General features: G+C 45.4%; 1 protein-coding gene across 1 annotated transcript in view; it reads left to right on the top strand.

The window, feature by feature from the left end:
- The window catches only part of PARD3B (par-3 family cell polarity regulator beta), a 975,282-nt gene extending 951,709 nt beyond the window's left edge, over positions 1 to 23,573 (top strand). Inside the window, exon 23 of the mRNA XM_045852946.1 lies at positions 18,933 to 23,573. Within this exon, the coding sequence (XP_045708902.1) occupies positions 18,933 to 19,290 (358 nt within the window). The 3' untranslated portion in view covers positions 19,291 to 23,573. The remainder of the gene's footprint in view (positions 1 to 18,932) is intronic.
- Positions 23,574 to 24,104: the final 531 nt, after the last annotated feature.

Raw genomic sequence — 24,104 nt, 5'->3', positions numbered from 1 at the left:
GAAGCTTCTGGCACCTCCCTGTATTGGCATTGACTTTCATTTCTCTCTGTGGATTTCTCTTTTTCTAATGTACAATCAAGTGCCCCTTAATGACAGGGAGACATTCTAGGCAATTACGAATTTTGTCGTTGTGCAAACATCATACAGTGCCCTTATGCAAACCTAGATGGTGGAGCCTATGGCACACCTAGACTCTGCAATGTAGTCTAGCTCCTAGGCTATAAGCCTGCACAGCACATTACTGTAAAAAACAGCACAAGATTTGATCAAGCACAAGAAAAAATTATGCAATCAAGAGATGCAGTAAACAGATGTATGAGGCTGCTGCCAGTTTAATACAGCATATTACTTTACAACAAGCTTTTTTTATAAGTAGAAAGAGCATACTCTGAAATTTAAGTTAAAAGAATACTATAGCAAATGCATAAACCAGTAACAGAGTCATTTATTATCATGATCAAGTATTATATACTGTCCATAATTGCATGTGTTATACTTTATAACACTGGCAGGCAGTGCAGTAGATTTGTTTACAGCAGCACTACCACAAACACATCAGCAATACACTGTGACATTGCAATGGCTACAGTGTCACTAGGCAATAGGAATTCTTCAGCTCCATTATAATCCTACAGGACCACTGTCGTATGTGTGATGTGCCGTTGACTGAATGGTGCATGACTATAGATAGAGTTCCTGAGGCAGAGTTCTGGGTTTCAGGTGAGCACTCAGGTACTGGGCTATTCGTGTTAGTTTCTTGTTTTTCATTGATACGGATTGTTAGAAGCTTTCTCTACTATGAACCCTAGCCATGACAAATGGGGAAAAGTAAATAGAATTGCTAGTCTTCATCAAATGGAAAATATTTACTGTGCTACTTTTCTCTTCCCCTTTTTCTGTTCCCTCTCTTTCCCCAGTTTCCCACTTATAGCCATGCTTTGCAAAGAGCAAGAGACCCAATAGAAGTAGGGTGAAAATAAGAGTGGACTTAAGAGAGAGAAAGCAGAGGCCATAGGCTCTTCAAAGGCAGGGCCTTGCCTTCCACCACTGTGTCCTCAGCCTTACATAGTACCTAGCACATAATAGGCATTCAACTTAATGTTAAGGCAAAGACACAGGAAGGACAGGCCCTGGCTGGGTAGCTCAGCTGGTTAGAGCACCATCCTGATACACCAAGGTGGCAGGTTTGATCCCTGATCAAGAATTAACCAATGAATGCATAAGTAAGTACAACAACAAATCTCTCTCTCTCCCTCCCTCCCTCCCTCTTCCCCCACACTTTCCTCTCTCTCTCAAATCAATAACTTTAAAAAAATTTAAAAACACAAGAAAGAATATGCAGCTGGGGACAGGGGGATATCCAGACATTTCATGGTGCATGTGTCAGGAAGGACAATTTTCTACGTTCAATCATATTGAATTTAAGTGGAAACCCTTCTTGTATTAAATGTGGTTGGCTTTCTAATTGAGTTGTGAATATTCTTTCATTGAAAGCAAATTCTTTTTTGGTTCTATTCTTTTTAGGTTGTATTTCCGTCACTTAAAAAAAAAGATTTCTGTGAACAGAAATGCATAAAACATTTCTCGGTGCATAATCGCTGAGATGACTTGGCATGTTTTCCCAAGTTTCAATTTTGAATAGTTTGTGTATGGGTCCCAGAGAATTATTTCTAAAACTCAAATTTTTCACTTTTGTTATCCATCCAGACCCTAATTTTTTTTAATGCATGCTACAATTTTTATCAAACATGAGTGATTGGAGTTTTTCCAGACAAGTTATGCATTTTTAAGTGGGATTTTCCTTGTGTCTTTTGTGGAGCTGTGCGATGCTCAGTTTAGTTTGAGAGTTGGTGAAGGAAAAGGGGAGTTGAACGAAGTGAAAAGAACAGTCATGCATAACCTTAACCCTACTGGTGGCTCATCTGTGGACACTTGTAAAAGCTCATGGAACTAAATGCCTCAGACAGACACATTTCTTACACATAAATTATCCCTTAGTCAATTTTAAATAAGAAGAAAAGAGAGGCCCATTTTTACCTGGGCTTTACTTCCAGGTCAGGTCATGGTGGAGCTTGAGCTCTCGAGAAGTCTTCAGTTGCTCCATCCCTTCCTGGTGCCTGGCAAACTCCAGCTCCCTGAGACCCCTGGGATGCCCTGGCCCATACTTACCACACTTTCAGAAGCACAGGAGAGAACCCAAATAAGTCTGGCTGCCTCATGCTGCTCCTGAAAAACAAGTTTCCGTGTTCTTAGGCACTGGAAGAGTCTGTTTGCCATTCAAACAAACATCATGAGCCTTATTATTCTTTGTATGAAATCACCATGCTGTAGAATGAGCCAATAGTCTCATAAAAGTAAGGCTCTCCAGACTTCCATTGTCAAAGCGACTCCAGATCCAGCCCCAGCCCCAGTGGTGTTTGTGAGCAGAGACACAGGCAGGGATGAGGAACTAACGAAGGCTGCGTGTGTGTGTGTGGTAGACGGGAGAGAAGCAGGCTGAAAGAGATGAGAAGTCATCTTCTTTTCGGTATCTTCCTTTATATTTACTCCCTTGGGTCCAAGCAGGCAGGAATTTTCCTGGCATGAGTTATATTTATTTGCACTCATTACTAATTATTTGCAAACCTTCAATGTTGTCACCTACTGGATAATTGTTGGAGGACGAGGGTTTGGAATTACTCGCTTTCTTGGAAATATATGAACATAATTGCATACGTAGTTTTGAAAGTTATAGGCGCAGGCATCTAAGCCGAAAGAAATTTGGTCAAGGACCAAACATTCATGGGGCACCTCTACTCCATGCCTCTCTATCACAGTTTAAAGAGAGAATTACTCTAGGCCTTTGCTTTCCACTTTGTCTTCCTGGAGATGCTGGAAACTGCCAAGCTGAGGCAATGTAGCAATGGTGGAGCTTTTCTCCCCCTGGGTGGTTTCTGAAGTGAATGCCCCTTTTGAGAATGTCATCTTGTAGAATTTGTGTTTACACCATCAGGTACGCTCACAAAGAGTAGGTGCGCATAATTGTTCTCCCTGTATATTATTCAGATACTTCACCACAGGCCCTAGAGAACAAAAATCTCCTGGCAAATATACCTGAAAAATTAAGAACACTTATCTTCAGGTTCAGCTACCCAGGAACTCGGAGAATGCTAGCTGGCTTCCCTCTTCCCATCTCTTGACTCTGCTCACTTCTCTCTGGGCTTCGTTCTCAGGCAGACTCTCCCTCCTGGGGCCGAGATGGGTGCCCACAGCACCCGGCTTATCTCCTATCTTTTTAGCCTCTCAGGTCAACGTGTCTGACAGAAGTCCTCAAATTGTCTCAGGTCGCTGTGATTGGCTTATGTACTGAACCATAAACAACCACTGTGCACAGGGCAGGGATGCTCTGATGGCCAGGCCTGGGTCACATGCCACCTCTGGAGCCATGGGTGGAGTCACTCCCCCAGAACGCTAAGAACTGAGAGTAGGCACGAGATGACTCCCCGGAGAACAGAATAGGATACCACCAGGATAAGATAATACCTACCAGCAGGGTAAGATGGGACAGGTGCTGGGCAGAAGAAAAAGGCAACTTTTCCTTGTCCCAACTCTGATGACAAGACAAGAAGGACAAAAATAAAATCAAGGATAAAGGAAAAAAAAGTGAAGCTCTTGTCACACACCTAAAAGGCAGGAATGAGTGCCGGACCCCTAAACAATGATCCCTCAGGTGAATGCACCCAAACTGCTTTCTGTTCCTGGGAATGATCGTCCTCTGGCCTGCAGGCTTCAGGAATGCTTCCGCAAGTGGATACAGCCCGTGCTTCATTCACCCAGATAGTTCAATATAAAAGCAAAAGACTAGAGATGGGGGATATAATGTCTTTTTTGAGATCATGCTTCCTGGTCTTTTGGCTGCCTCCCAACGACCTTTGCATTTGGATGTGTGCGTCTACAGCTCCCTGTCTAGCTGCACATGCGGCTGTGCCTGCCTCTCTCTGAGAACGTGAACAACCCTCCAGCGATTCCCCCGGAGGCGGCATCAGTGTGGACTCACTAATACATAGCAACTAGTCAGAAAGAATGTAACCGAGGCTGCACAAAAGAGAGATTGTACATTTTAGTGTATTTTGTACAGGGGTTTTTTTTTTTATGAACACAGTCTATAAATGTTGAGAAAGTGGTGATAACTTGCCTCATTTCCATCTGGAGGAAGCAGATTTTTAGAGAAGAAAAAGGCCTCTGGACTTATTTGAATATTTGTAAGACTGAGAAAAGCATGTAAGACATTATGGAATCAGGAATAAGCAATAAAAGGTTGGAGCAGGAAGAAAAATAGTAACAATAGCAATGGCCGATCTTTATCAATCACTTACCATGCCCAGGCACTAGCCTAAGTGCTTTACAGACATTCTAACATAGCCCTAACTGATCTAACCACACAGGGAGGCAGAGAACCATCACTATCCCGAGTTTACCAGTGAGGAGCCTGAGACTACATTACACAGAAGAGCAGCTTCCCAAAGTCACAGGTCCATTCAATGGAAACCAAGGCTTATTTGCTCCTAAACCCCCATGGTGTTTCATCTCGCTTCTTAATGTTTGCAGCGGGGTCTGCATTGATGGACGGTTGGTATTGCTCAGCTGAAAGTTGGCTGAGGCCTAAATGCAGACACACCTGGAAGCAGAAAAGGCGACCAGGAGGGGCCCCGACAGAAGGAGATGGGAGAGGTCCGCTGGCGAGACCAGTGTGAACACAAACCCGGGGTCTCAACAGGCGGAGAGGAACAGAGCCTGCGAGGGCACCTTATGGAAGACTGAAGAGGAAGAGGAGGGCCAGCCGTGAAGGGAGGCACCCAGTTTTGGACATTAAGATTCAGGGCCAGGACTTCATTTCCTTGAAGGGTTTAGTGTGTAGGGCAGAACCTCAGGCCTGGAGAAAGTGGAGGGGTAATGAGAATAGGATCTTATAAATGAGGGCTTTTCCACACATCTCTAAATTTGACCTTCTCCCAACCACCCTAGGAGCTTCGTATCATCCGCCCTTTTGAGTGAAGAAAATGGATGTGAAATTTAACTTTCTCAAAGCGAGCAGCAGAGCCAGAACTTGAACCCAGGAGTTTTGACCCCAAGCCTAGGGCTCTCATTTACCATAGTGCCCCTGAGCCGACCACTGACCATCGAACCGGAGACTCGTTTCCCGGAGCTGGTGTCCGAGATGGGAGCTGAGTCACTAGGCAACAGGAAAGATGCCAGTCAATGGGGAGAAAGGCACATGGCTGAAACTCAAATGAGAAGATTGCTTTTTTCTCAGTCAGCCAGTGCAAGTCCCACTCAATTTAAAGAGAAGAGGATTCCATTTAGCCGTCCTTAGTGCCCAAACTCTCCAGATAGCATTCATTTAATAAGTATCATTTCAAGGGCCTGCCACGTGCCAGGCACTGGGAAGTCAACAGTGAACTCAGGAGAAGTCCTTACCATATGAAACTCACTTATTGGGGGACATGTGAGAAAAGAGGTAATGAGATACAGTGGTTAGTGATTCCAGAGGCAGAACTGTTCCCTATGCAAGTATAAAATCTGCATTATATTAAAGATGTTCCATGATTTTATATAATTTTACCGTATAAATTTAAACCAATCATGACTTAATTTTTGAACATTACTGGCATTTAGTAAGTTCATAAGAGGGGCATCTGATTCAGAACTAAAGGACCAGGAAGAAGTGGCCTGGGGGACTAGTAGGTTTGGGCACTAAGGTCACCTTCCTGGCCTCTGAGCCTTCCTACCCAGTATCCTGCAGTCTTTCAACTGCCTCAAGTATACTGTCATCATCTCTCACCATCTCGTCTCTCTGCTTGGCCATATCCCACTCTTCCTTCAAGGTTCCCCTCAGGCACCCCCTCATTGGAGCCCTTTCCTGCCGCAGGAGCCCCTGGCACTCAGCCTTGCCCATAACAGCCCTGTCTCCTGTCTTCCGTCTCTTTCTTGGTCTCCCCAGCTAGGTGGTAAGGTCCTCAGGATAGACATTGGGGTGCATACCCTTTCATGGATGCTTAATATTTGGGGGTTCATTTAGGACTGCCACCAACCCAGAAATAAAAAAATAGCCCTCTAGGCGACGTTAACATAAGGAGTTTCACCCATCCAGATTTAGAACGCCAGTACAGAGGAAAGATAAGAGGATTATTTTTAAAGGAAGCATTTGGCTTCTAATAGCAATTCTGATTACCTATCTCTGAGAACGAAATGTTCCCTGAAGCTATGTCTTTCCACTGGAAACAGTACCAAGAGAAGAGCGAGTGGATTTAAATTTAGTTAGTTTTTTTTCCATCTTGATTCTCCTTGTTATTATTTTTCTAAGTGGTAGAGATAAAAGTAATTAACAATTTAATCCATTTTTGCTGTTGTTGATACTTATTTTTAACCTCAACTGAGTGTGGTGCACACTTACAAATGACTGTTCGACTGCTAAAAGTCCAAGGAGTATTTTTCAGCTTTTGGTTTTACAATATTGTAGTTCACTAAACCTCCCTTAATCCACTAAGCAGAGAATTCTCCAGTGGGATGTTGGGGTGGCCGTGGGATTAGTATGTTGTAAAGAAAACAATTAAAAGGCTAGTTCACACCTCCACAGATTGCTCAACCACCTGATAACAAACAGGCAACTACATACATTCTTCACAAAATGCATGGGGCAAGGAGGCGAACTACAGTCCAGTGTCTCTGAAGCGGGGCATGCCTGCCCCGGAACTGAGGTCTGGGAGCGCTCTGCCCGGGCTGGACCGACCTTGCACAATATCACCTTGCTGGCCAGGTGGGAAAATACCTGCATAAGGCCTTTCAGTGGGGAGTGCGAGGTCTGACCCAGAGAGCCCATTAGGCAAGGCAAGTTTCCCTTCATAATTGCAACTTTTGAGCCACAGAAGTAATATAAGATCTTAGATTCTTTTTACCCCAATTTTCCTCCAATACCCTTTCACCTGTATCATTGTATTCTCTCTTACGAGAAGAAAAGCACATATTACTTTACAGATGGAGAAACCAAGGCACAGATAAGTAAAGAAGTCCAGCCAGGTCAGCCCTGCAGAGGTCAGGCTGAAATGCAGCCATGTGACCCGAGGTCAACTTGGACTGGAGCCTGTGCAGTTTCCTGGAAGGGTCAGGAAATCGCAACCCCAGTGACTCGTTGGGGCAACCTATTCATTTTACAGAGTTGAAGATAAGGCCGGGGAAAGTGAAATGCCTTGTCTGCAACCCCCTGGGACGGGGTCCCTTCTCCATTCTGCAGCTCTCTCTAGCACAGAGCTATGGATGGAGACTTTATTTTGAAAGATTTAAAAGTGGACCAGGTGTGGTGATAGAAACTGTAGTCTACTTCCTGCGGCACTTTCCCTCTTCACAGTGGGCAGTTTGGATACCAATCACCTCCAAGTGGAGGATGTAAATGGAGCCTGAAGATGCAGAAACCTAGAGGGTGAGACTTACTCCCTCCCGGCAGGACCTGCAAACCCAAATAGCCATAGGGCAAGTGGGAACTATCAAGGAGAGAAGCAGGCAGGAGGGGGCAGCTCCAGCTGAGTACGGCCTTAAAGGATGGGAAGGCCTGCACTTAAAGAAAAACAGGAAAGCTGAGTTTTTATGTGAAAGCCCTCAATGTTTAAATGTCAGCAACCAGTGGAAAAAATATTAAAGACCATGTAAGACTGTATATACAGTGGATGTGGGAGGGGGCTACAAGCGCAGCCTCTGTTAGAGGACTTCCTACACTGGCCCGTGTTAATGTGGACTGGGACGCATAGGGTCCCTAACTCTCCGTCCTGCATTTCAGATTTGTCTGCCAATCTGTTTACTTGCTCATTCGAGGTCTTTGCACAATCACCTTAAACTCCATACAAAAGATTCAGTTTTATTTCTTTTAAAAATGATTGTGACTTCAAATTCAACAAGTATTGAGGACTTTTGTACGATTGGTCTTTTTGCTTGATTGTTTGTGCTTTCTCAGTCAGTTCCCATCACAACCCCCCAAGGGGAGGAAGGGCAGGAGTAATATCCCCATTTTTCAGATGAGGTCATTGAGGCTCAGGGAAAGTTAAGTCACCTGGATCATATTTCCACAAAGTGCCTTGCTCAATTCAAGCCCAGTCTAGTGCCCCGGAGTCCCATGCTCTCCCCACTACACAGAGGTGCACCCTGAGATCTCTCAGAACCCAAAACCCTGAGAGCACCTTGGGGCTCTAGGGGAGAACCAAGAATCCCCTCTCTCCTGAAGTTCAAAAATGAGCTGGTCTAGGGCAAATGGTAAATATCATTTCATTTGGTAATGGCTCCTTAGTTTTAAATCACCTCAGCATTTACTTTTAATTAATTTCTTTAAATTAGATGCCTCCTACTTGTAAATATTTACTTCTCTATAATAAGCTTTTATTTAAGTTACTAAAGCTTCCGTTTCGTGACTGATTTTAAGAACTGAGATTACCGCCGTGCTGGTAAGAGAATGCAGGTGATAAACGGGGAGGTGTCTCATTATTGGCACACTCACCAGCACCAAGTAGGACCGTGAGCAAGGCGGCCCTCAAAGAAACAGAAGCAAGGGTGAATGTTCAGTTTTCTCTGAATTCTTCAAGGAATAAATCAATAAATCAGGGAATTAGAGAACAAATGTAGGATGAAATAACATCTGAAGGAGCTCACTCACAATGAAACCTTGTCTTGCTCGGCCTTTCTTAAAAGCACTTATCAATGGCTCTGGCCCCACACATTAGTTTGCTAACGGGAGTAGAGGTGGGGGCGGGGGGGGGGGGGGTTGTGCAAAGGCTCAGGCCAGTAACTGTGCGAGAACATTGGAGACAGAAAGAGGAGGAAGACATGATGATGAGAGCACTTTCATTGGCCCAATCAGTCTGGGCTGTGATAAGCCTTGATTTGCTAGCTGCTGGAATTTATCAGCATCAAAGGTGGGGATGGAACCCGGAGAAGCTGGCCCAACAGGCTATGTAACACCAGGAAGAGAAAGGACAAAGAATGCTGTAAAAGGAGATATGAAAGTAAAAGCTTTGTAATGATGTTAATAACCAGATTTTCCCAGCCATGTAATGAGTGGCCACAGGAGGAAGAGACCCAGGCAGGACAGGGGAGCTCAGTGCTATCACCAGCACCCAAGACGCTCTTAATAACTTTCATCAGCTGTTGAAAGTCATTTTCACGATATAGTTCAGTAACCTTTGTGCTACAAATCCATTGCACCTGCAGAAGTGAAAGATGAATAGAATATGATATTATATGGACTCTGTCGGGCTGATGCTCCAAAGCATTCTGCCAAATAATGAGAGGGATTCTGGGTAGAAGCGCTGAGGGGGACCAACAGCGGAGTGTTGTGTGCCCACCAGGACCAGCCCAGGGCTTTGGAACCTGCTGAGCACCGACAGGAGATGAAGTCCCGGAACTACCCGCCACACGTCGGTGAACATTAGCATGAGGTGCTTCAGTGGCATGCCAAAGCAGTACAGAGAGGCCCCAAGTGCTTTCGTTTAGTATGTGGTGGAAGTTGGGGAATGGGCCCATCGCCTTGCTGCTGGATGTCAGGGAGACTGTTAGAGCAGAAATCTCCAAAATACACGCGAGCATGATTGTGGCTGACTCAATGATCAGAATCCAAACTAATCCCAAATGGAGCTCTGGCGCCAGACTGTCCCTCCTTCAGCGTGCCCCCTCCAATTGAGGGCGGGACTAAGAAGCTCAGGTCCCTAGTGAGAGAAGGGTGAGGAAAGTTCTTTCCATAGGACACCCGCATGGCGATGAAATCAAGTCAATGCTTGGAGGTGCCGGTGTCAAAACCCTTCCTACCCAAAAGTGAACCTAGCACTCATTTTCAAATTGATCCCTGGTCCATTGGTCTTTCAACTACCTTATCAATTAAACACTGATACTAGCATGCTTATTTCTTAAAGCAGAAAGTAAGCCCAGAGGTTTATGAGATACATTAAGTAAATTTGGGAGAAAAGATTACCTGGTGTTAAGAAAAAAAAAGGAAAAAATTTTGGGGCCGGTCTGGTATTCAGGCACAAGCAAAAAAACTTACCGGTTGTCAGGATTTAAATTGGAGAGTATCATCATATGCAAAATCATTGTTAATGATCACATAGTCTGAGAAAGAAAGCTGAACTCCCCTGTCCTTACAAATTGTGCCATGTTTTAATTTGAGAGTAAGTGCAATGTCCTTGAAATGGCTTCAGAGTTGGTGACGACTGGCTTGACGGTTACACCGTTGCAGACTTCAACTGTCCTTCAGATTCGCGTGTGCCGGCTCCAGGTTATTGAACTGCCCTCTTGTGGAGCTGGCCCCCAGCCCTGCCTCCCCGTCTGTGAGCCCTGGTATACTACCACTAGCCTGGCTGAAAAGGGATTGGAGGAAAGTCAGAATCCCTCTTCTGTGAGGACGGACAGCCAAGAATATGTAAGAGAGCATTTTCTAGAGCCCAGTGTCTGGCTTCAGTGGGGAGGACAGAGGGAGCCTAGGTTCCTGGAATGGCTGTAGATGATGTCAGCCTCCAAAGGGACCCCTGGAGGAACAGCAGATCTGGGGAGAATGGTTTAATTCTGTACCTATAAGGAACCTCCATGTGGAGCCATCCCCATAGGTAATTCATGCCAATCTCCTGCTCCAACTTCTACTGAATAAAAATCACACTCCTTAGTCCTCCCCTCACTTGCTGCTAAGAGGCACATTGCAAGCAGGTGACAAAGAAGAGAGATCAGAGGCAACATGGCCCAGCTCAGTGGACATGCATGTGGCCTCCCGCTCACGTCTCCGTGGGCTTGAATCTGGGTCCTGCTACTTCCTGTGTGACCTTGATCAAGTTACTTAATCTTTCTGTCTTTCCATTTCCTCGTCTGCAGAGCAAGGATGATGATAGGACCTTGCAGTGCCGCTGTGAGGAACAAGCGCACTGACGTGGGGAAAATGCTCAGGGGGGAACCTGGCCCGCTGTTGGCACTCAGGAAAGAGCCACTGCCTGGCAGCCTTCGAATCTGCAATTCTAAATTCAGCTTTCAATGTTTGCTCCCGAGCTCATCAACTAGAGTAATAGCACTCTTCCCCACACTTACAGCTGTGCTTCTGAATTTCAGAGTAAGAGAATTGCAGCGCCCAGTTTCACTCGGGTCTTAATGAAATCGTGGTATGAAAGCCCTTCCCTACCCACCCCCCACACACAGGTTAACATATTTAAGACCTGTTGACTGTGGTCCTTGCTTTAATGAAGAGGGATTCTGATGATTTAATACCATTGGTAGGTGACATCAAAATCCTCCTCTTGCCCAGGGGTTACAGATCAATGGTAGAGCAATGGGGGCAGGTAGAGGCATGGCAGCTATACGATGCCTGAATTCCTTTGGATAAGACACAGGAATACCTTATCCAAAAATTATATGCATGACTCTAAAAATAAATATAATCTAAATTGGTCAGGGAAAACAGCCTGAATGAACAGTGTGTTTTTCGCCTAGAACGTCCTGTCTCCAGGCAGTGACCTGGGGCAGAAAACTGAACAGTGTTTCTCCTAAGAGGCAGGCAAAACCATCGTTAGAATTCAGGATCCTACACTCTGGAATCTGTTGGCCCTCCAAGTCTGACCTTAAACTTGAACTGTTGTCTCTTGCATGACAATTTGATAAAATCTTCAGTGTTTAGATATTAAAATTCTAGGACTACTGTTGAGAAAGATAGAGAGAGGGGGAACTTCAGTGGCCTAACAAGTCATGGTGATTTCTTCTTTCAGTTACTCTTCTCTTTAAATAAAATCTCTCCTGGGGTTAAAAAGACCGTGGGGTAATTATATGCAGGTATCACTCAATGGATTTCATGACGTTTTTGTGGGCACTCACAGCAGTTCTGGCTTTCTAAGATTTCTTCTGTATACATGCGCTCATATTACCCTTTTTAGTTGTCCTCAGTACCCACTTTAAAAATCTCGCTCCCCCTCATAAAGAAAATTATTCTAGCAGGACCGTTTTTAGGGAATACCTTTCACCATCTGATAGAATGAAATGCCTGTCTTAAGGGCTATTTTCCAGATAACCTCTGCTACCGGGCTATCTAGGATCCCGCCCTCCTTGTACATGAAGTTTGTTAATAATTGAATTCTTGTTTGTGGTCATTGTTGCAAAACATGAAAGGAAGAATTAAATATGGGCCATCAAAATTCTGAAACGGCCTTAAACTGTCTCAGAAATGTCTTCCAAGCACTTGGTCATGCTCCTTCCTTTTTATTTCCTTTGCAAACACTTCCTTGGCATTAACAAAGGCCAAAGGCATCTGCCGATAAACCTCTTCCCACTCCAGTTCTTCGCAAAGAGCAGGAGTCCGGTCGTCGTAACACCCTGGGAGACGTGAGTGATGAAAGTGGGATTTCTTTCCGGAATCATCTCTGTGACATAGGCCATCAGGTGATCATTATATTTCACAATTCTGTGAAATCTGCAGAAATCATAGCTACGTAGTCCACAGTGCAGAGGGCCCTGCTAAGCCCAGCCAACCCCATTCATGCCTGGGTGAAGGGGGAAAGCCTGGTAGCTGGAAATCTGACCCTGGAGGAATTTCCAAACACAGACTGCAAGCATCTCTGGCCACGTAGCCTGGGGGACTCAAGCACCTACAAGTATATTCATCTGTGCTGATCATTTCTTTAGATTCACTGTAGTTGTCAAATCAATCATAGAATCAGAGAAGAAGGCACCAGCATCAGCTCCGCACTGAGTCGTCAGGACGTGGCGCACTTGACGGCAGTGCAGCCCTGCCAGGTGTCAACTCTCTGCCAACAGGAGCAAGGACCTCTCTCAGCACCAGTGGTGTTACATCATGTTACTTCCTTTTATTGCAACCCCGAACTTGGTCACAGTCAATTATTACCACAAAAGGAAACCCAAGAAGGCTACCTTGGAAGTTAAATTGCCTTTGTTTTGGCAGCTATTAGCGTGCATAGTATTTTACAGAAATTAAGAGGAACAGGGTTCTGTCCTTTGACTAAGGACTGTGATGGGAGATATTCCTCAAAAATGGTCCTGCTACAATAATTTTCTTTATGAGGGGAAGCTTTTCTTATGGCTTTCACACTTTTCGCTGCATATTTTATTTTTACCTCTGGCTCCAGCTTAGTCGTTTTTTCCATTGTTCACCTTCACCTCTCCTCCCTCCTGAAGGGAGCTCACTGCATGGATGAAGCCGTGGTTCTGGAACTCGGGCTCCATGCGCACAGGTGAATCGTGATCAGCTGTTTATTGCAAAGATGTGTCGCTGATCCTTGAAGGGGAAGGGTTGACAATCATTTCTTTTAATATGTTATAGCAAATTCAAGTATTCTCCCTTCATGATGTTGCCCCCACTCACTTGAATCTCCTTGTGAGTTTTGTTTTGTTTTGTTTGTTTTGAGTGGGAGGGAAGGACATTCAGCTACCACCGGGGGCAGAGCACTTTAAATAACCCGAGCCTCTGACTCTGCCGTGCATGGGTGGTCTGCATGAGTCACCCACCATGTGCATTCGGTGGAGCAAGAGTTGGGAAGCTCTGCAACAGAAGGGAAGTGGACATCCCCTTTACCTATGATTGGCATTTATCAGTCCTCAAGCTCAGGTACTTTCAACTGTGGTGATTGTACCTGATTTTCACCTTCGGCATTGTCTCCCTGAGACCTTCTGTTCGAGACCACATATACTGTGTTTTTAAATGCATATGTTAAGATGTCCCTAGATGCTTATGTTATGACAGAAACAAGGAAAATTTCTTTGCTGGACCATAATAGAAACAGTCCTTAAATGATTCTTGAGTAAATACACTGAACCTGTACCACTTAGTCATGTTAACCTCACTGGTAAGTCAAGGCAATTAAATTCAAGTCCAGGCTGTATTAAGCACCTACTATGTTTCACATACTAAGTAAGACAACAGAGATAAGACAATATACTTTTGTTCTTGGCAAACAAGACATATACTAAATCTGTCCAGTAGGTATCCAGCCATGTAATATGAAAAATGGAGATATTTCTTGAAGAAGATACAACAAACATTGTACATAGGACAATGACACCTCAGTTCCCTTCAAAGTAGGCACCTTGGGACCTTACACAGTTCTCCCAACAGCCGTCAGCTGCTCCATTGTATTTTTCTGAATCTCATTGATGGTCTGAAATCTCTTTCCTCTCAAAGGAGATTTTACTTTGGGAAAAGCCAGAAGTCACGGAGTGCCAAATTTGGGCTGTAGGAGGTCTGAGTCACCTGGGCAATTTGATGTTTCACCAAAGAGCTCTGCACCAGACGTGATACATGAGCAGGAGTATTGCTGCGATGAAACTGCCAATCACCAGTTGTCCATACCTGTGAGGCTTTCTGAATCATCTGAATAGTTTGCATGGAGGAATGTTCAAGCTAACATAAAATATGATGCAGATTCATTGCTCTACTCGCTCAGTCATTTTGAATACAACAGCCACACAGTATACATGCTCGCTCCATAGCATGTACCACCTGCACTGGCTAGTACAGTGAGGTTGTCATTGTTCACGCATATGCATTCCAGTCTGCTCTCCTTGGCAGCCTGGTTATACCAATGTCACTTGAACCATTCTCATTATGTTAACAATGGCTGGACTTTTTCTGCACAGACCTCTTATAATAATCTGTGCCTGATAGTATTTACAGTCAGTTTGCGTTGGACTCAGTCCAACCCTTTTTTTGGCCCTTACCCCACTCTCCATCCCTCCTTTTCTAAAAATTAGAGAGTAGTCTTACCTCAGCCATTGTAGTCTCTGGATCTCAATGAGAGTCCACTCTCTCCTTTTATTCTGCTAACTGCCTTCCAACTTCCACCCCCTGCATCTGACCCTCTATGGTTATTGGGTCTGTTTGGGGGGTTTCTCTTTACTTTAAACTCCCTTGAGTCAATGCAATATACATCTATGTAGCACCTGTGAGGTACGAAGCTCTGTGCTAAGCTCTGAGGGAGCTCACTGGATATTTGAGGCTCAGTTCCTTCCTTCAGGATGCTTGCTCTCCATGCAGTAGATAAACTAGCCACCAGGCAGGGCAGAAGACAGATGGGGTGAGAATGACTGACTATAGTGAGTGTGGGAGAAAGAGATTTTCTGTGCAATTGCAGGGGGAGGTAAAGAGAAATGCAGGGACAGATGGGACCATTCAAAATTACTCATTCTCCTTCATCTATTCCAGTAAGTATAGTGAGCATGGCCCCCTCATTCCCAGCTAAAGATTTTTCAGTGACCCATTTCATCCAGTACTGAGCCTTTTCCCATATAGGACTGTCTGAGCCAATGTAGGAGCATGCCTTCCATCTTTCCATAGAACGAAGCCTACTGATACCCAGGGGCTGGCTGGCTGACCCGCTTAGCCTCTGATTTTCAGCTCCTTTTTTTGTTTAATGAAAAACAGTGAGATACCAAAATTGCAAAAAGAGGAAAGCCTCATATAAAGAAAGTGATCCTTATTGTTTCTTCACGTGTCAGTGTCATACAGCTTTCTCATGTTCAGACCTAGAGGTTAGCATTCATTATTTCATGCACCTATGAGATTGGAAACTGTGTGTCTGAGATCGTTCCTGTGAGTTTTCCAAGCAAAATCTGAATCCTTTCAGCCTCAAAAATGAGCCTTCTCAAAACTACAATAAAAAATAAACAGTGAAAAACATGAAAAAATAAGTGAAATTTTTAAAATATAGATGTTTTCATGACAGCTTCCTCAAGGAGTTATATTATAAAGAAAGCAAATAGAGGCTTGTTTCTCTTTCCTTAATTAAACATAGTTTCTGGGTGAGATTTTCAACGGGAAATTGTTTTTAAGAAAAGCAATAACACATGCAAATGAAAATCATGAGGTCACACGAGAAATGAGGGGTCTTGAAGTTCTGATACCTCTTCTGGCTGGATCCTTGTTTGCAGCCGAATCTCCAGAGGAAGCAGCCTGGGTGTCTCAGGGTTGGCTCAAGACACGCAGTATCAGTCACCGTGATAAGCATTTCTTGGGCCCCAGAGTAGACTGATTTCCATGCATTCCTACCAATAGGAAATTTCACCCAAATAAAGAAACTTTGATTAGGGAAATTCGAGATTAACAAAGCTAAAGTTTCAGCTCCCTCTTCTTCCTTTTTCCTATCAAGTCCTGTAGTTAATGAGGAGGGCTTTTTTTTTTCGTTTAAAACTCATTCTTTTAAATGTGTGTGTGTGTACAGTATTCAAAAGCACTTAGATGTTCTGGGAAAAGTCTGCAGAAAATGCTTAATTTTGAGCAAAGTTATAAACAACAGTAACTCCCCCTCCCCAATCAAAGAAAGAAAAATTCTTCTAGCACTCTTTGAACCTTAAACAGTGTTTTTATAGGCCAGCTCATTGTTTTTCTTCTCCCTGAAATATTAAAAACGATAACTGTTTTTGATGAGTTCTACAGAGTGAGACGATTTCCATGATTTCATTGCTTGACAAAGAACAGCTACCTTACTTGGTTTCGCCACATGTAAGCAAGCTCCCAGCCGTGAAATCTCCCCTCCGAGGAAGCAACACGGGACCACAGAACTGTCTCAAGTTCGGCCCCATCTGCCCAGGGCAGCCCTCCCGGCCCTCGCCCTGGGAGGTGGAGTCGCTGCAGGGGCGAGGTGTGGGAGAAGAGATAGCGACTCTCCCCACGTGCGCTGTCATGGTGGCTCTTAGGGTGGCTTCTGCCCCATCACCACTTGATCTGGGTTTTCTCTCTCTCAAAAAAAAAAAAAAAGGCGTGCCTGTCTTTTATAATGTTCTGTTTTAAAAGACAGAAACCTCCAGGGAGAGAACAGGACCCTAAAAGTCCAAGGCCTGGAATTCCTCCTTTCTCTCTTTCCATTTTAAACAGGAAACATCCAGGCTAAGAGGGTCCGCAGGGAGCACGGGCTGTGTGTTCATTTTAAAGCAGATAATGTTTGTGTGTTGCAAATGTCAGTGATTTATCCCAAGGGCTTAAAATGAGAGCAGAAAAACCACATGTTTCACTTCACGCAGAGAAATATCTCCAGTAGATTTTGAGAGAAAGCACAGGTTAAGGATTTTTTTTTTCTTCTTAAGCATTTCGGAAATCTCTAACATGAACCAAAGGAAATAGAATTGAGTGTTGCAGGGGGAAGACAAGGGGGCTTCAGATATTTTATGGTAAAAAAATATATAATGAATGCTGGAAGTTTCCTAAATCAAAAATAAAATTCGAAGGGAAAGGAAAGATGAAATCCTGATCCTTAATTTCCCCTGGCTAGAGTGACAGATTATGCATTTGTGCTCGATTTGTCATGGGCAATTTAAAATGGAGCAAAGCACACTGCACTGAATAATAGCGGTTGAGGCTGTAATAACTTGTACGTAAACAATTTAATTTTTTTATCTGAAAACTCTCGCTGACTAAATTACCCCAAGCTCGAGGACCTATCTTTCATTATTACACGCAGCCAAATGAAGACATAAAGAAGTAGAGAGAGACTTCCATTGTTCATCTTTATAAATGTGCCCACGTGCTGCTTCCCACACGCTCGGAGCCTGGAGCCTGTCAGACCTTCATCGATTTGGGGAACTTACCCAGCTGTTTTAACATCAAACTCTGCAGATTACAGGGTGATTTTGACCCTCATTGGCAGTGTCTGATTAACCACAGACACTCTGTCCTTACAGCCTTGTCATTTCTTTCAAGTGGTTTCCCAGTGTATATTCTGACACTGGAGAGCTTTGCACTAATTATGATTGTTGCTGTTTTCCTTTAAGAAAATAATAAAAGGAGCGGAGGAGTAAAAAGTGGGAAGGATCTGGGGGTGGTGGTGGTATGTATGTGCACAGAAGGTTTATGGGATTTTAAGAGCTGCAAATAGAACTCATCTGTTTAACCCCGGGCGAGATAAGATGCAGTCATCTGTACATGGTTTGGAGACCTATTGCTTCTGTTATGGCAAATGGATCGGAAGATGCTTGTTGTCTTAGCAGAAAGATCTAGACGGGGTCGCTCTCTGTTAGTGTTTATTCATGCCCCAGGCCTTTCTGTGTGCCTGCTGGTCACACTGTGTAACGCACAGCTGGTTTGGCTTCTCCCGCTCTGCTACTGGCCTGGGCGCGCCTCTTGACTTCGCAGGGGAATTGCTTTCTATCAAAGTTCTAGGTGGATGATGCCCAGCTCTGGGTGAGGACTTTTTCTAGGAACTGTAGAGAGGAACTAATCCACACAGGGACGTGACAGAAGACAAAAGAGTGAGCTAGACTGTGAGCCATGTAAAGAGCACCCACAGACCTAGGTGAGAAGGGAGTGTAATCCATGAGAACTGAGGGCTCCGAATAATCTATACATTTCTACTTTTATATGCTGCACCGTCTTCAGAGAGGCAGAGAAGGGAGGGGGTGGGATGATCACAGCCTTGAGAGAGTCAGACTCTGCCTTGCTGAGGACACTAGTTTGGCTACTATAGTAAAGGCCAACATAAGCAGGCATGCACAACACAGCAGCCTAGTTCTCTCTCATGTACCGGTCTGAGTGTAAGCAGTCCTGGCTGATAGGGTGGCGCCGTGGTGTCAAGGACACTGGCCCTTGCCTTCTGCTGTTCTGCCTTCCTTGGCATGTGACTTTCTCCATGTGGTCTAACGTGGCCACTCCAATGGCCACCAGGAAGGAGAGGAGGGAAGAAGAAGGTTCCCTCTCTTCTTTTTAAGGGCACACATCATTTCTGTGTATGTCCCATTGGCCGCACCGACCTGTTCTGAATGCTGGGGAAAAGTGCTAGAACCTCTGGGTGGTGGCATTTGGAGGGTTGGCACACAGGCATGTACGAAGCTTCCGTTCAGGCTGTTCTTCATTGTTGCTTGGCTTGACAGAAGACAGGAGTGCGGTCCTCAGCTGTGCAGCCGGCTCAGTGGCCATTGATACGTGTCTGTTCTTCTCTTTCCAGGGGAGGACCAGCCGATCCTGTAGACTACCTGACGGCAGTGCCTCGAGGGCTCTACAAGGAGAGGGAGCTCCCATATTACCCAGGGGCTCACCCTGTGCATCCTCCCAAAGGGGGCTACCCCCGCCCCCCGGATCTGAGGGCTGCGGATCTCCGGTATCCCCAGTACTACCCACCCCCTCCAGCCCCCCAGTACAAAGGACCTTTCCGACAAGACGTTCCGCCTTCGCCCCCTCAGCACCACCGAGTGCCAGGCTATCAGGAAATGGGCAGACCAGGGCCCCGAGGGGGCAGCCCAGACCAGTACCCCTACCGCACCCCGGATCCCCGGCAGAAGAACCCCATGACCGCAGCCGTGTAGCTGGACACCACCAAGCTCAACGCAGCCCAGGAAGGAAGACATCTAACATCACCCTTCCTTAAGGCCTTCTTCCTGTTAAGACTCTCATCGGTACAGATTAGGTTGGGTTGTTTGGTTCTGTTTTTTTCTGAGTTTGTAACACCTGACTGCTAATTAGAGGGAAAAGGAAAGGACAGGAGTTTGGAGGGGACACATCAGGAGAAAGAGGATGGATGGGGCCATAAAAAGAACACTGCCTGATATCTGAAGTACTTTTAGAGCGGTTCAATTCAGTGAGAGTGGCATTTGAACAGGAAAATAACAAAGGAGATGTACTGCGTGGTGCGCCCCGGGCCAGAGAACCTGCGCGCGCACAGCCCACAGAATTGGCAGCGTGGACGCAGCTCTGCCCTGGATCGCCATTCCTTCAGAGCCGACCTTCACCCACCCTATTGTTAAGTCTGAAGAGTGGCTGCAAATATGGGCCTCTTAAGTGAGTGATTTTTTTCAACGAGAAAAAAACAGCAAGCATGACTTGTGATCTCCTTGAAATGTTTTCTACCCAGAGGAAGACTGCAATTGTTTATTTGTAGAATTTCTCAGGTTCCTTGTACCATTCATTTGGTATAAGTGTTTCACGCTTCCTCACGTTTTATATAAAATTCAGATGCAAACGCAGTATTAGTGTCCTGGGAGAACGTGCGAAGCTAGTCAGAACTTCCAGAAGGAATATATTCCAAGGACCGAGGTGATCAGGTAAAGAGGGCTGAACCCTACCCCCACACCTTCCTCCCTCCCACGCCCCAGGCACCGTAGCATGGACATGGGGGTCTCAGTCTTCCCCACATCTCCTGCCCACAGTCACAGTAGCTGAGGCCTCTGCTCTCGGCCTCCCACTTCAGGGTGCAGGATTAAAATCTACTTGAGAGAAAGAGGGCCCACTGACCAGGCGGCACAGGAAGCAATGCCCTGGAGGTGCCAATTCCAGACTCAGTGCCAAACAGTGCCATCTGTACCCCAGGGACAGGGAGGGGCTGACTGTGACCTTTGGAGGTTGATTACCGGCAGGTAGTAGATGGTGGTGACTGATGGTGTGTGTGTATGTGTGTGTGTGCGTGTGCGCATGTGTGTGCATGTGTGTGAAGGTATGTGATTACCAGTAATGACAATGAAAGATAAAAATGCTTTCTGGAAAGTTTGATGAGCAAAAGGGAATAATAAAGGAAAAAAGAAAGCAGAAGGGATGGGAAGGGAGAAGACACAGAAAACTAGATCATTCTGTATCTGCTACATTTCATTAACCAAAGTCAGGGCGAGTGAAAGGCCAGGGTGTCCAACTAGGGAATGAAGGTGTGTGGTTTTGAAAAGCTGAAACCCCACCCTCCAAAACCCATCACAATTTCTTTTGAGCTTTGCAGCTATTTTTCTTTTTCTTTCAACAGAACACTTAAAACTTATAACCTGACCCAAATGAGAATGCAGACAAAGAATGAAAAACAGCAAAACCTGGGGATAGCAGTTTGAATTTTTCAGCGACTCTCAACCTACTTTAAGCCTTTTCACATTCCTTCTTTATTCCCCCCTCCAAATAAAAACACCATGAGTTCAATTTAGAGGTATTTTGGCCAACATTAGAATACCTCTGCCTGATAGGATTTAATAAACCATAGTATGATTAAATATATTGAGATCCATCTAGCCCCGTTTAGTCTTATTTTTCTTAATTTAAAATACAGTTCTGTTACCAAGAGTGATGCAGCTGCTGGTTTGAGACTTAAATAGTGTTATTTCCCGGACTTGAAGAGGTATCATTTTCTAAAGTACAACTTACTTGTGGCCCTCTTGAAAATAGACTGTCAAGCCGGTTTTGCCCCCTGTCATCTCTCTCAAGCCAGGCACCTCCAGGTTGTTTACAATTTGTGCAAAGAGGCCGAGGACCCCCAGCCTCGCTCACCTAGAGGTGAAGTGCAGGTGAGCTGCAGGGCTTCCGGGCCAACGTGCCGAAAGCTGCCTTTCCCTCCACCGAAATAAGACAAGAAGACAGTGGTCGTGTGGGGACATCTGACCTGTTCAGAAGCATTGAGAGTCAGCTCTTCATGGTGGCCCAGAGTCTAACCAAATGTCTTGGACATAATCAAGCCAGAAGGCTGCTTCTGGATTAAGGCCAAGGCTTCCTGGGGAGTGGTCTTTGTAGAAAGAATGCCCCTATTTTTGCCACGTTGCCGCCTTGCGAGCACAGTACCTCCTGCAGGCAGGCTCAGGGCAGGCTGCCCCAAGTGTGGTTTTGTGGCGTATGCACAGCACAGCAGCTGCTAATTCTGAGGGGCAGCCAGTGATGAGAAGGCACTATTAAAGAGGACCACAAAACGGTTGTAGCGGTTTTCTCTTTTGCTTGAAGTATAACGCGTGCCCCCTTGACCTTGCCCAAAAGGACCTACCATTATGTGTATGACAGATTCCATCGAGGCAAGCAACAATTAAGAACGGCTTGAATATAAGCTTTATAAATGCCTTTGGACCAGCGCTCCAATGGTCACCACCCAGAAGTTGCAGAACTCTTTCCAGAGTTTAAGAGAACAGGTTGTTTAGAGTATTTAGAAGACCAGGCTATAATCAGTAGGTACCCAGTAGCAGGAAATAGTTCCAGGTTTATTTATGGCCTTGGAAAAACTCAATCAGATATCTCCGCATAACTCAGAACCTGCCCAGGAGCAGGTGCGCAGGGAGCTGAAATCCACTGACATACACCACCTGGCCCATGATATGACCTCAGGGTCATCTAAGCTTTGCAATGATGTTTTGGCCTAAGTCACTAGATATTTTAAAGGCTTCTGTTTTGGTCCCTTCTTACAGGAGTAGAGAGGTGAAAGCGAGAACACCACTGCAAACTTTTATTTGCAGAAGAACTTATTCCTCTGCAAGGGAGGGAAACACAATATCTCATTAGCCAGTTGCGTCTCTGGGCTGTGGTGGTAGCACTCTCGGCACGGCGATTGCTCCTCCACTGCATCAGATCAGTGGATAAAAGACAAGTTCCAAGACAAGAGCGTTTATTTAAATCACAGTTGAGTAACAAACATTGGAAAAACATCATTATTCTTAGAATTTTTTTTTAGGTCTGCATGCATTCACCTCCCCCCGCCTCCCCAGAACAGCCCAGAGCAAAGATCTTGTCATCGAGAGCTTGGTAAGACCCACAGACCCCTGGTCACCCAGCAGTGCTAACCATGCTACTGTCTGATAGAGGAGATTCGAGGGTTCACTGGAGCCTTATTTTTGCCACCAACTAAATAAAATTAAAACGTGACTCATCATCCCTCCCAAAGATTCGTTGTGATCTTCTCTCACTTAACCCATTTTCTGAGGGAAATCTACCAGGCAGCTTGTGGAGTTGCCATGAGTGGGTACACAGAGAGATCAAGCCTTTAAGGGTGTTTATTCTCCTAACCTGTAACCACCCCATTTGTTCTCTCTGGAGAAACATCTTAGCACTTCAGGGGGAGACAGAGATCTGGAGAGTGTGGTGTGCAGAGGAGTGTGTGTCTGTAAAATTCCCATCAGCATTACACTCCGAAATCCACAGTGATCGACCTTCAAACTGGTGCTGAATCAGGGAGGCACCCTACTGCTTTCTGAGCCCGTGAGCAGCAGAAAGTCCCGATTGAGTACAACGAGGCAGGCGGGAGTTGGGCTCAGAAACAGCCCGCGGTAGTGTTTCTCTGCACGCCTGTTCACACTGACTTAGGAAGGAATGGTGCCGCAGTGAGTGCGCGAAGAGGACCCTTCATAAGCTACCCCTACGAAGTCACCTGTCTGATAAAAAGGAGAGTGAAAGTTAGGTCTCTGAAACAAGCTTAGGATGTCACATGCGGCAACGATGTGTAAGTGAAACCCTTTCTCCCTCCTGTCCTTAAATAGTAATAGAATCGCACAGCTTGACTGGGCTGAACCACCAAACTGAGTAGAGAGCGAGCTCACCCCAGACCGGCTCTGGCTCGGCCCTTGAGTGTGCTCTGCTCCGTCTGTGCTGACTGCAGTGCTGTTTACTACTGGAACATAGAAACAAAACCTGCTGTTGATACCGTCACTTTTTCTAGTGTTTTCCCGTGCTTATGTGATACCAAGTCTGTTCCTACGTTCTGAATATAAATTATGTGAATCACATTTTGGCATATGGGGGTAGAGAATAAATTCTTTACAGACTTTTTAAGATGATTCCATTTGTACTACAGAAAACATTTTGGATGTTGTTATATATGAATATACAAATTTTTCTTGGTTTATTTTGCATTAAAATAAAGCTTTATTCATTCAGTAAGATGTTGGAGTCTTGATTTTCAGCCACCACTGGTTTGCTTCAGGATTTGGTGACTGAACGGGTCGGTGTGGTCCTGCTAGCCCTTGAACGGCAATGTCGTGGGACAGAGGACACAAGGAATGAGGATCTGCCCCACGCCAGGCTCCCCAAGAAATGGACTTGAAACGAAGATGAGCAAGCAGGGTGTTTATTTAGGGGCACCCTTGGGTGCAGTGCCTGCAGCAGGCAGCAGCAGGAAGTGGGATGGGGTACAGGCAGAAGCTGGGCTGCGATCACTCTCGACTTAGGCCTCATCCAACACTGCAGGGACATTTGAAGCCACAGTGGCCGAGCAGAAGTGTCCCAGTTGACCAGGGAGCTAGGCCTTTATCTCGCTGTGTGAGCCAGTGGATATGGGCTACGCCCAGAAGGAGGTGAGACTGGGACCGGGCACTGGTCTTCAGGTGAGGCAATCCCCATAGAGGACCGGCCGCTGGAGGCTGTCCTTGGGAGGTACTCACAGCGCTGGGTAGAACAG

The sequence above is a fragment of the Phyllostomus hastatus genome, unplaced genomic scaffold (assembly GCF_019186645.2).
Source record: "Phyllostomus hastatus isolate PE091 unplaced genomic scaffold, TTU_PhHast_1.1 phas_contig_137, whole genome shotgun sequence".
Taxonomy (NCBI): Eukaryota; Metazoa; Chordata; class Mammalia; order Chiroptera; family Phyllostomidae; genus Phyllostomus; species Phyllostomus hastatus.
This window is presented reverse-complemented; position numbering and strand designations above follow the sequence as displayed.